We start from the raw sequence: 13,095 nt of genomic DNA, 5'->3' as shown, positions 1-13,095 counted from the left end.
TGAAACTTGTTACCCATGATTGAACAAATGTTGAAAGAGGAAGCAAAGTACTTTAAGCAAATGTTTTTGTTTCAGTATCCTCCATCTCCTCTAACCGAAGCTAATTGTATGGATTTGTTTCTATGAATAATGTAAAATTAACATCTGTACAGAAAGACTCATGTGAAGGCCACATTACAGAGGAGGAACTTCTTGATGCAATTAAAGCCTTTGAGGATGGGAAAACTCCAGGGCTGGATGGCACACCAGTTGAGGTATACAAAACCTTTTTTGATATACTCAGAGGACCATTACTGGCATGTTTTAACAACTTGAATGTAAATGGTAGATTATCAGACACTCAACAAGAAGGTCTGATTTCATTTTTCCTGAAACAGGATACAAGTGGGAAATATAAAGATCCAGTCCATTGAAAATATTGGAGGCCCCTTAAACTTCAGTTTTGTGATGCAAAACTTCAAGCAAAATGTATAGCTCATAGAATTAAAAAGGTATTGTCGGACATTATTCATTCTAATCAGACAGGTTTTTTACATGGACGATACATGAGAGATAATATAAGGCAAGTACTGGAAACAATAATTGTTTAACACTTTTTTGGTTACTTCATGATTTCATACATGTTATTTCATAGTTTTTATGTCTTCACTATTATTCTACAATGTAGAAAATAGTAAAACTAAAGAACTTGAATTAGTAGGGGTGTAGAAACTTTTGACTGGTACTATATAGTATATATATTAGCAAAATAATATATGGGGGATTGGAAGTGCTCCAGACAATTACATTGATGGGAGCTACAATCTATCTGCAATATTAAAGCTGATTTAGCCTCTAAAATACATGTTAAAAAAAGTACATTCAGAGGCTTGTCCTGAAGCCACTTCTGCGTTGTCTTGGCTGTGTGCTTAGAGTTGTTGTCCTGTTGGAAGGTGAACCTTTGCCAAAGTCTGAGGTTTCCTCCTCCTCCCTCTGTACTTTGCTCCGTTCATCTTTCCCTTGATGCTGACTAGTCTCCCAGTCCCTGCCTCTGAAAAATATCCCCACAGCATGATGCTTCAACCACCATGCTTCATCCTAGGGATGGTGCCAGGTTTCCTTCAGATGTTACGTTTGGCATTCAGGCCAAAGAGTTCAATCTTGGTTTCATCAGACCAGAGAATCTTGTTTCTCATGGTCTGAGAGTCCTTTAGGTGCCTTTTGGCCAACTCCAAGTTGGCTGTCATGTGCCTTTCACTGAGGAGTGGCTTCCGTCTGGCCACTCTACCATAAAGGCCTGATTTGTGGAGTCCTGCAGAGATGGTTGTCCTTCTGGAAGGTTCTTCCATCTCCTCAGAGGAACTCTGGAGCTCTGTCAGAGTGACCATCGGGTTCTTGGTCACCTCCCTGACCAAGGCCCTTCTCCCCCGATTTCTCAGTTTGGCTAGGCAGCCAGCTCTAGGAAGAGTCTTGGTGATTCCAAACTTCTTCCATTTTAGAATGATGGTTTTTGGGGGACCTTCAACCTTCCCTAGATCTGTGTCTCAACACAATCCTGTCTCTGAGCTCTACAGACCTCATGGCTTGGTTTTTGCTCTGACATACACTGTCAACTGTGGGAACTTATATAGACAGGTGTGTGCCTTAACAAATCGTGTCCAATTAATTGAATTTACCACAGGTATCACAACAGTGAAGTGTAAGGGGCAATCAAGTTGTAGAAACATCTCAAGGATGATCAATGGAAACAGGATGCACCCGAGTTCAATTTTGAGTCTTATAGCAAAGGGTCTGAATACCTATGTACATTTTTAATACATTTGCAAAAATGTCTAAAAACCTGTTACACTTTGTCATTCTGGGGTATTGTGTGTAGATTGATGAGGATTTGTTTTTATTTAATCAATTTTAAGCCTGTAACATAACAAAATGTGGAAAAGTCAAGAGGTCTGAATACTTTCCGAATGCACTGTATATCACTCATTGGCTTATCCTTCTGTTGCAAGCACAGATGTACTATTCACACGGATCCTCTCAGAAATCCTCACCCTGACACCTTCTGCTCAACTATTTTTTTCTCTCTTTACCCCTTTTTTCTCCCCAACATCATTTTGTGATATCCAATTGCGATCTTGTCCCATCGCTGCAGTTCCCCAACATGTACGGGAGAGGCAAAGGTTGAGTCATGCGTCTTCCTAAACATGACCCGCCAAGCCGCGCTGCTTCGTAACACCCGCACGCTTAACTCGGAAGCTAGCTGCACCAATGTGTCAGAGAAAACACTGTTCAACTGGCGACGGAGTCAGCTTGCAGGCTCCAGGCCAGCCACAAAGTGCCTCTAGAACGCGATCAGTGAAGTAAAGCACCCTCAGCCAAACCCTCCCCTAACCCGGATGACGCTGGGCCAATTGTGCGCCGCCCTATGGGACTCCCGGTCACGTCTGGGATCAAACCCCAGGGTGTAGCAACACCGCAACACTGCAACACTGCAATGCAGTGCCTTAGACCATTGTGCCACTCGGGAGGCCTTACCTTCTGCACTACTCTGACTCTAGCCACCTCAACCTGCCTCTCTCTCACTGGACACTTCCGATCCCCAACAAACATGTGCATCCCTACAGTTGACACACACAAATGTATCCAGATAACTACACAATCCTCCATCCTATGCCCTTCTGCACACATCTTGGAATCTCCCTTCTGCACACATCTTGGAATCTCCCTTCTGCACAAATCTTGGAATCTCCCTTCTGCACAAATCTTGGAATCTCCTGGAATCTCCCTTCTGCACAGATCTTGGAATCTCCCTCCCACACACTACTGGGACATGACGATAAATGTTGCACCTGAAACAGCTCAGTCCGTTCTGTTATATCCTAACAGGACCTTGTCTTGTAAAGACTCTGACTCAAAAGGACTGACAGTGACTCCTCTGTTTCACCACGCTCACAGCTGCGTCTGTGTCGCACCAAACAGCAGGCGTCACAAACACCAGGAATCTTCAACTTCAATTGCTCCACCTCCACACTTAACGCTACTACAGAAAGCATTCCTTTCAATGGTGCAAGAAACAGATCTTGACCCAAGTTGCGTGACATGGAGCGCCCGCTACCTCTGATCAGAAGAAACACAAACAAATATTACAAGTCCACTGCAGGTTACCTATTTACTGATTCAACTGCACCCAACTCCTTTTCCACCCACTCAGAAACCACAAATGGATCCGCCAAAAGGCTAGGATCCACTTTCTCCAAAAATGTCACTCCTACTGGATCAGAATCTTCTTTATCATGTCCATCAATGCCATGTTCAGGCCTCCAAGCTTTTCACCACACCTTCCACCTCATTTAAATCGTCCTCATTCACTTCCAGAACTCAGGCTGGCCACAACTCACTCTGTTTGCGCTTGACACCAATCTTCTTCGACACTGCATCTACATTTTTATCACCATCTTCCTCAAATTCAAATCAACCTCTTCTTACTAATTTTCCCCCTCCATTCCTCCTCAGAAATCCCGATATTCCTCTTCTCCCAACTTTTCTTGCGGCCCAATGACATCCTGGCTTAACTACATCTCTGTCTTTCTCCCTGTGGCATTAGTCCTAGATCTGAACTCTCACTCCTGTTCCAGTTGCCTCACTGTCTTTCTGACACGATCAGCAGATACTACTGTACTGGAGCGGCTCTGTCCCCTGCCTACGTACTGGAGTCATAGCTTAAAATGTACCAATAGAAGTATAAAGAGAGGTTCCTGCAGATGCATGAATCCCCACATGCAGGAACGCCCAGAATTGCGGGCTGCAGTTGCACCCTGCTTAATAAATCTGCCAAGGCACTGCTGCTTTTCTGATTCTTCTGTTGCCACATGGAAACTATTAACCATTTACAATGTAGGAAAATACTTTCATTCATTGCAGAAAAGCTGAAGGAACAGATTTTACATTGTAGGCCTACATGCTTTCGGCATCATAGTGCTAGAGACGATTTTTGAGAACGCAGCAGGGGTTCTCGGCCACATCATACAGGCAATCGCGAAAATAGTTGACGCCGTAATATGTCCCTTCTCTCTTTCCTTCCATTAGCTAGCCAGTGTTTTGGCTAAATGTAAAGTGGTCCAACCAGAGAAAAGTTCCAGTGATTGCATCGTTTGAATTTCTTTCAGACAGTTCGTGTGAGCTGGTCTACAAGAACATTAGGAAACACGGTGAGCTCCGTTAGCGTACTGGCCAACTTTCTGCAAGAAATTAGACTGGGTTCAGTAAACAAAAACTAGCTAGCGTCAGTTAGCAAGCAATGAAGCAATTAGCCATGCTATATTACCCAGTCGTCGGGTCTCGGCTAGGAAGTAACCAATGAAGTACTAGCTACCGATAGCTAGCTAGCTTTAGAGATGAGAGGGCCAAAATAAGGTACAGAATACTGTCATAAGTCAGCAGTTTGTGTGTGGAATAAAACATGGTAACTACTGTGTACGAAGGCTAACGCGTTACCTATGGCTCTGTGTAACGTAAGCTAGCTATATGCTAACTAATCTGTGTGGTGGAGGAATAGCTAGGCTAACTGAACATGACTAGATTGAACTCCAGATAGCTACTTTAGTCTACTGAATACAATCGTATTATATATATATATATATATATTGCTTTCTCGACTGAAAGCCATGACATTTGTCTTTGTGTTCTATTATGAAGTGTGTCATCCTTTGGATTGCTGGGATGTAATGTTAACGCCGTCGTTAGTCATCCATAGTAACGTTAGTACGGCGGGGTCAACTAACATTATGGTACCATCACACATTGCTCCCCATGAGATTGTTGTATTGTCTTGAGTCAAGTAATTGCGTGAGTTTTTTTGGGACGTTGGGCTGTATTGTTGACTCCCTTGCCCAATGTCTCAAAAGACTACCGAAGTAGCCCCTGACGCTAACTATTATTGTGACGTGAGACTAAATCAAATTCACCCGTTCTAAAGCAAGGTCAACTGACAGCTCACAGTGGAGAGAGGTCAAGTGTTATTGCAATTCTGAAAAGAAGCAATGTCGTTCAGCCTGTCGGGGTGGGTATAATTTGTGGAACATTCCAACAGGAATCTGTTACAGAAACTTCGTAAAGTACAAGGTTGCCAACAAACAACGCATACAAAGTAGCATGATTAATTTACCTAGCCAACTAGCTGCCGAATAGGCATCAACGTAGTTTATTCTTAATGTTTGTCCATAGGCTACCAGAGTGCGGACAGACATTTTTCAGAATAAACGTGGTGAGTGAAAAACCTAATGAAATAGCCCGCCCCCTACCCGGTATCTTATTCTGCTGCTAAACAACTTTGTATGCGTTGTTTGTTGGCAACCTTGTTGTTTACGACGTTTTTGGAACCGATTCATGTTGGAACGTTCCACAAATGATAGGATTGCCTGTATAGAACTTTGTCATGTGTATGATTCACTACACCCTGATCTTATTATTCCCATTGTCAGTTTATTTGCTGTGTGTATATATGTATTTTTTTTAAAATGCTGCACAAGCATTGTCCTTAGCGGATAATAAAGATCTAGGCATATTGAATAGATTATGAATAATCTCTTTCATACATCCACACGTGATTAGTAGGGTTCTTCACAGAGTTCACAGCAAAGAAGCGCTGGCTGTCTGAATGACTTGACTATTCCACAGCATGAGTAGGATGTCCAGTGTAGAAAACATTGATTTTAGTTTCTTATTTCAGCAGGTGTGAGACCATGGTGGTGAATCTCTGCCTACCACATTTCAAGACCACCATCCAGTGTGACAAGGTACAAAACAATTTGAGTTTTATGGACTGGAGTAGCCAAAACGCCACTTGAAGTTCAGTACCTTGTTGTCAAGTCAAAACGTTCATCACCCATAATGCTTGCACTGCAGTGACAAACCCAGGATATGGCTCCAAAAGCGTACGCACTGAACTTCAAGTCGAGGTTTGGCAAGGACCAGAGCTGACATTATCCCCCATGTCCCTCCATAGATTGTTGACTAACGTTGGTTCGATGTGTAACAATCTGAACAAATGGTTATATTCCTAGTCAAAGCAAATGGGAGAAAATGCTTCTAAATTAACATCTAAAATAAACATTCTTATTGGAAAAATGTAGATACTCTTTCCTCCTCCTCTTCTCCATACTCTACCACTTCCTCTACTCCATACTCTACCTCTTCCTCCTCCGGAGTACAACACAAAGCCAATCTTCCCTTTGTCTCCCCCCCCCCTTCTCACCTACTGTGGTCATTTTCTGTCCTCTGGGTTTTATGGAGAGGTGGAGGAGAAAGGGTGAGAGATGTGTGCTTGAATGAGAAGAGGAGGAAAGGGTTGAAGGATGGAGGTGGCAGAGGAGAAGGAGAGGAGCAAGGTGCTGTGTGGGAGGTTGAATCAGATGACCTTGCTATGTTCCGGTCTTTATATTATGGGTTGTCTGATACTCACTTCGCTAGGTGTTATTCTTCTTCTGGGAATAAGTCTTCCACTTTTTCACCCTGTTTACGTCTTTCCTTTCACTCTCCACCTCTCCTATTTGCTCTTTCCGTCGCCTCTTTCCTTTCACTCTCCACCTCTCCTATTTGCTCTTTCCGTCGCCTCTTTCCTTTCACTCTCCACCTCTCCTATTTGCTCTTTCCGTCGCCTCTTTCCTTTCACTCTCCACCTCTCCTATTTGCTCTTTCCGTCTCTTTCCTTTCTCCCTCTTTCCGTCTCTTTCTTTTCACCTCCACCTCCCTATTTGCTCTTTCCGTCGCCTCTTTCCTTTCACTCTCCACCTCTCCTATTTGCTCTTTCCGTCGCCTCTTTCCTTTCACTCTCCACCTCTCCTATTTGCTCTTTCCGTCGCCTCTTTCCTTTCACTCTCCACCTCTCCTATTTGCTCTTTCCGTCGCCTCTTTCCTTTCACTCTCCACCTCTCCTATTTGCTCTTTCCGTCGCCTCTTTCCTTTCCTCTTCTCCTTTTGCTCTTTCCGTCTCTTTCCTTTCACTCTCCTCTCCTATTTGCTCTTTCCGTCGCCTCTTTCCTTTCACTCTCCACCTCTCCTATTTGCTCTTTCCGTCGCCTCTTTCCTTTCACTCTCCACCTCTCCTATTTGCTCTTTCCGTCGCCTCTTTCCTTTCCACCTCTCCACCTTTGCTCTTTCCGTCGCCTCTTTCCTTTCACTCTCCACCTCTCCTATTTGCTCTTTCCGCCTCTTTCCTTTCACTCTCCACCTCTCCTGTTTGCTCTTTCCTTTCCGCTCGCCTCTTTCCTTTCACTCTCCACCTCTCCTGTTTGCTCTTTCCGTCGCCTCTTTCCTTTCACTCTCCACCTCTCCTGTTTGCTCTTTCCGTCGCCTCTTTCCTTTCACTCTCCACCTCTTCTGTTTGCTCTTTCCGTTGCCTCTTTCCTTTCACTCTCCACCTCTCCTGTTTGCTCTTTCCGTCGCCTCTTCCTTCACTCCTCCCCCTCATCACTTCACTGCTTTTAAATGTATGTAGTTCTGTTCTTGAGCTATTCTTGTCTATTAATGTTCTGCATTCATGTCATGTTTAATGTTTTGTGTGGAACCCAGGAAGAGTAGCTGCGGCTTTCGCAACAGCTAATGGGGATCCTAATAAAATACCAAATACTTCTTCCTCAACCCTACCTCCCTCTCCTCCAATTCCTTCCCTCTCACGTTCCTCACTCTGCCCCTATTCTTTTCCCTCCCTCCCTCATCTAGCTATGTGCAGATGGGTACGACGTCACCAACCTCCTATCGGCCGACCCAGCAGTCCGGAGGCGGGGTTTTAAGCTGGAGTACTTCCTGCGGCCGCCTGTTCAGGTGAGCTGACGCTGTAGAATATTTAGAGATGTGTATTATGACATCACTGTCCTATTCTTCTTCATCTCTTTCTAGAGAAGTGGTCATGGTGGGTATATCTGTCTAATCTTCCTTTGTCTGACTCTAGGTGACACTGCAGTTTGGCTTCCAGGTGGAAGTGTGTCGGGTGGATGTGGAGCTGTGGCCCTGGGGCATGGACCGAGGACAGGCCTGCAAGAGGCTGGAGATCAGCACCAGCTCTGACCCCCCACTCCCCCACAATCACAGCTTAGAGCAGGGCCAAACCCAGGCCCAGCAAGGCCAAGAGAAGGGCCAGCAATGGGACCAAGCCAAGGCCCAGTTCAAAGGCCACCAATGGAGCCTCCAGGCCCAACAATATAGTCTACAAGGCCAGGAGAAGAGCCAGCAATGGACCCAACGTGGCCAAACGCACAGCCACACAGACACCAGCCAGGGGGCTTTTCACCTGGTGGGACGCTGTGAACTAACAGAAGAGACCCACGTCAGTTTCTCCCATCCCTGTTTCCGCCCGCGCCCTCCCTTCTCCTCCCTGCCCCCGGCACCCCGTGAGGGGTGTAGACAAGAGGAGCTGTGGAGCAGGGGCCCGCTCTCACTAGGCTCTGTGAAGCAGCTCCGTGTGACAGTGCCGTACGGTGCGGGTGCCTCCGCGATGGGGCTCAAGGCACTGGCAGTGTGGGGGCTGCCTTCTCGCTGCTGCCCTCCAGACGAGGTGGAGAGAGTGAGGATAACTCATGAGAACGCTAGCCTGAGACCAGTGCCACGGCTCAGCCACTTGGCATCAGCTCAGCCTTCACCTGTCAATCAACCACCGGCAGGGTCACAGACGACAACAGCAACTAGGTACAATGTGTATAAAACAATGACTGTTTTCAACACAATGTATGAGGCAGATGAATTGCAACTCTTTTCACAAAGCCAAAGGCAAAACTGTCATCTGTGGGAGGATATTAATGTATTTTTCTCCTCTTTTCTATTCTCTGACCCCCAGCCTCCTGCAAGTACCTGAGGAGTTCCTGGACCCGCTGACCCAGGAAGTGATGTTGTTGCCCATGCTGCTGCCCAGTGGAGTGTCTGTGGACAGCTCTACTCTGGAGGAGTACCAGAGGAGGGAGGCTACCTGGGGTCGCGTCCCCAACGACCCCTTCACCGGTGTCCCCTTCGTCCCTGAGTCACAGGCCCTCCCCAACCCCCACCTGAAGAGCCGCATCGACCGCTTCTTGCTCCAGACAGGGTTAGAGGTCAGGGATGGAGCGGTTGGGAGGCAGGGCCATGGTGAGAGTCCGCAGCCCTCCAGACTCATACCTCCACAGAGGACTGGAGAGAGTAGGGACTCTGCTGTCACCACTGCTGCTGCTGTAGAGTCAGCCAACCACCAGGGGACACTTAGCCGAAACAGTGTGACTCGCACACAGACTAACCAAAAAGGGGCAGAAAGTGTTATTACACAGAGGAGCCAGCTTACGCAGTACAGGGGGACTGGGGCTTTTAACAACAGGGCGAAGAATGGGAATGGGAAGGATCGGTGCGCTGGTAAAGTTGGCCCTAAAGAAGGGGCAGTGGATAGAGTGAGTTCCCAGGAGGGAGGGCCAGACTTGGGGACAAGGAGAAAGAGAGAGCTTGAGGTTTGGGCCACTCTGATCCGTTCTAAGGGAAAGGGTGAGCCCACCGGACCCAAAGCAGCCTCTGCTAGTGCTGGTCACTCCAAGGAGCTACTTCCTGACTTGAAAAGACCAAGAACAGATGCAAACCCCACTATCTCCTCAGGTGAGTGGTAAATGTGAAAAGCGTGAGAACAAAAACATTGCATTCTGGCGTTTAGTTAAAAGGCCTTTGTTTAGGGTTGGCTGTGTCAAGTGTTTGAATGTGTGTCACTTACGAGTGTTTTTGTGTTATTCCTCTTGTTCCAGCCACAGTTCCTAGCAGTAGCTCCCATGAACAGCGCTTGTCTGCCAGTCTAGACTATGAACAGCGTTTGTCTACCAGTCTAGACCAAGAACAGCGTTTGTCTGCCAGTCTAGACCAGGCCCTTCTCTCAGCCCTGCAGGGTCGACCCTCCTTTACCTCCTACCCCTCCCAAACCCCCCAGCTCCAGCACAAACACACAGACACACCTGCTGACACCCCAACAGGTAGGAACAGCCTCTAGCGGCTCTGTTTGAACCCTTCCTTGGATTATGAATGCATGACGGGGAAATTCTTGAGTTGACTAGTCATTGGTTGAACAAGTTAAGACGGTCAAGTAGTGCGACGTTGCCTAGGTATCCGGGAGAAAAACACTTTGTCAGAGGCGGTCCAAGGACTTTCATTACACTGTACCAACTATTTTCTAGTCGTTATTATGTTCACCTACAGTACAATAAGAATTTGGTGGGTGATTATTTGTCCTGTTTCACTCTTCCAAAGTGTTTGTTAATACGCATGTGTGAATTGGAAATGTGTTTTTTGCATAGCCCACTCTCCCTGAGATGCCCTCAGAGAGTGGGGTCACGGCCAGGGTCTGCCATTACCAACAGTGACCCCAGGTTTGCAGAGATAGGTTAACATTTGTCTTTATACTTCATCCTCCTCGACTCGCCATACAAACTTCCTTCCCATTGCTGTAATTAATGTAGTTTGTTGATAGAGCCTTTTTAAAATGGTGTTTGTTGTTGGAGTATTAAGTGGTCAGTATAAAATACAAACTGTGAACAGACTCATTCAAGGTGTACATACTGCTCAATACATGCATTCTCTTTCTCTCCTTCATCCTCTTTCTCACCCTCTAGCTTTTCCTATTTCTCTCTTTCCCCCTCTTCTCTCCCCACTTCCCTTTCTCTCTCTCCCAGGTGAGAACAGGTGTGGTTCCTGTTCCTGCTCTCTATCAGTCTACTCGACCTCTCCATCAGCATATCGCCTGCCCTGTGGTCACTTCCTGTGCCGCCCCTGCCTACACAGGAAGTCCCGCCCACTTGTCACTACAGCAATGCCCAATCACATCCTCTGTCCCACCTGCCATAGCCCTGCCGCTTCCAGTGACATCACACACGTGCATCACTGAATGGAAAGATTTGTGTCGCATTAACCACTGAACGGGCTATGGCGGCAGGTAACCTAGCAGTTAAGAGTGTTGGGCCAGTAACTGAAAGGTTGCTGGTTCAAATCCCTTAGTCGACTAGGTGAAAAATCTGTCTGTACCCTTGAGCAAGGCACTTAAACCTAATTGCTTCTGTAAGTTGCTCTGGATAAGAGCGTCGGCTTAATGACTAAAATTTAAACGAACTGAACAACCCTACTGCAACTCACTGAAAATGTGTGTGCTCTTAACCACCAATGGATACGCAGTCACCCACTCACTCTGCCTGTGCTCTTCACTGCACATGTGAGCAGCAGAATAGTTGTGGACATTGGAGGAAACACAGATTACAATGGGACTCTTTATTGTCCATTGGGCTTTGATGAACAATGACTTAAAATCCCTCCCTGCTTCTCTACCCCTGTCCCCAACAGAACACATTAAAACGTTTACAGACATCTTCTGAAATATGTGTTTTAGTTTGTATTATTCACTGTGGTGATGTGGGTTCTACTTATACCCACCCAACTGTCATAACTTGAGAACCTTCCCTTTGCTTGGTCGGGGAGTGTTTGTTTCTGCTTTTCCAACTTGTCTTGCTAAACCAAGGCTAGAGTGTAGCGTCAGTGTGTCACAGCTGCCATTGTAGATCTGTACAGAGAGGAATGGAAAAGTGTGTTCGGTCACAAAGAATGGTTAGGAGAGAAGAGTGTCTGGGCCAAGCTGCTGTCTCATTGAGCAGTGGACAGTACAGTACAGAACAAACCTACCTTTGCTCCCCCTCTTCCTACTTTCCCCTTGTTTTCCCTTGTCTCAACTTAATTGTCCCAGAGGGGAAATATATTTTGCAGCAATACTCTAAACATGGACATAAATACGTCCATTGACGATTGACAGGGACTTCATACATACAGTGCCTCATGAGTGGACATACCCCTTGCACAGTCTTTTTTTCTAAAAAGGGATTACATTAGATTTCTTTCCTACAGAACTGCACAACCTACTCCCCATATTCAAAATGAGAAAGTTAAAAACATGTTATAAATTAACATTAAAAGTGAAGATGTCTTCACACCCCATAGTTAATACTTGGTGGGAACACCTTTGGCAGACATTACAGCTGTGAATAATTTAGAATATTATTCTTCCAACTCTTCACAACTCTTAGGGCAACATATGTCCATTTGTTCTGGTCAAAATTGCTCAAGGTTGGTAAATTTGGTTGGGAATCATTGATGGATGCAATATTCAAACCTTGTCTCTGATTTTCAAGCAAATTTAAGTGAGGATAGACTGAGACCACTCAGAAAAAGTAAACACCTCATGGAAAGCCATTTTGGTGTGTCTTTGGTATAAAAATGTTGTTAATGTCTTACTGAAAAATAAAACTATCCCAGGGTTAGGTTTTCAGAAGACTCAGGTGGGGTTTTTTGTTTAACTTTTTACTTGGGCTTTGCTCCTTTCACATTTCTTTTGATACAGACAAACTCCCCAGTCCCTGCCGATGACAAGCATACTCATAACATGATGCTTCTACCACAATACTTAAATACAGAGGGTTTCACTGTGTTGTATTGGATATGACCAAAACCTGTAGTTTTTAATTTAGGCCATACAGGTAATGTCTTGCAGTATTACCAGTGGTGTAAAGTACTTAAGTAAAAATATTTTAAAGTACCACTTAAGTAGTTTTGTTTGGTATCTGTACTTTATTATTTATATTTTTGACTACCTAAAGAAAATGGCCTTTTTTTTGTACATTTTCCCTGACACCCAAAAGTACTTGTGCATTTCAAATGCTTAGCAAGACAGGACAATTGTCCAATTCACACACTTGTCAATTTTCTATTAAGGTATCTTTACTGAAGTATAACAACTTGATACTTTTTCACCACTAAGTATTACTTAATGTCCTTGTTGCCAACTGAATTGATGAATTTAGTGTGTTTAACAGGCTTCCTTTCCCTTTGTTATTCAGGCCAGTAATGTAGAGTGGTGCTAGCATCAACTTATGGTCATAGCCATATGGGGGTGGGTGGCTTAGGAGTATTTTTGTCCACTCATACAGGAGTAATAAATCCCTACTTGAAGGAGTAATCTAATTTAGTGGATTTGTTTTATTTTCTATCCTGGGAGCACCCTCAGCACTCCTAGCACCCATGAATATGGGTATGTTTGTCACCAGCAGGGACTGGGGAGTTTGTAAAAATTGTAATAAATATGAA

The 13,095-nt window shown here is 45.2% G+C and overlaps 1 protein-coding gene across 3 annotated transcripts; it reads left to right on the top strand.

Annotated features, from left to right (window-relative positions):
* Nucleotides 1-4,043: 4,043 nt before the first annotated feature.
* ubox5 (U-box domain containing 5) lies at nucleotides 4,044-11,338 on the top strand. Of its 3 annotated transcripts, none has more exons than XM_029678648.2 (7): nucleotides 4,044-4,184; nucleotides 5,708-5,771; nucleotides 7,696-7,797; nucleotides 7,925-8,658; nucleotides 8,807-9,582; nucleotides 9,726-9,947; nucleotides 10,644-11,338. In XM_029678648.2, the coding sequence occupies exons 2-7, from the start codon at nucleotides 5,718-5,720 to the stop codon at nucleotides 10,853-10,855; spliced, it is 2,100 nt and encodes a 699-aa protein (XP_029534508.1). In that variant the 5' UTR covers nucleotides 4,044-4,184; nucleotides 5,708-5,717; the 3' UTR covers nucleotides 10,856-11,338. The 3 variants fall into 3 exon arrangements, with proteins under 3 accessions (XP_029534508.1, XP_029534505.1, XP_029534506.1); XM_029678645.2 differs by having other exon boundaries at nucleotides 4,045-4,184; nucleotides 10,584-11,338; XM_029678646.2 differs by having other exon boundaries at nucleotides 4,045-4,184; nucleotides 5,705-5,771; nucleotides 10,584-11,338.
* The last annotated feature ends 1,757 nt before the right edge of the window (nucleotides 11,339-13,095 follow it).

The sequence above is a fragment of the Oncorhynchus nerka genome, linkage group LG13 (assembly GCF_034236695.1).
Source record: "Oncorhynchus nerka isolate Pitt River linkage group LG13, Oner_Uvic_2.0, whole genome shotgun sequence".
Classification (NCBI taxonomy): domain Eukaryota; kingdom Metazoa; phylum Chordata; class Actinopteri; order Salmoniformes; family Salmonidae; genus Oncorhynchus; species Oncorhynchus nerka.
This window is presented reverse-complemented; position numbering and strand designations above follow the sequence as displayed.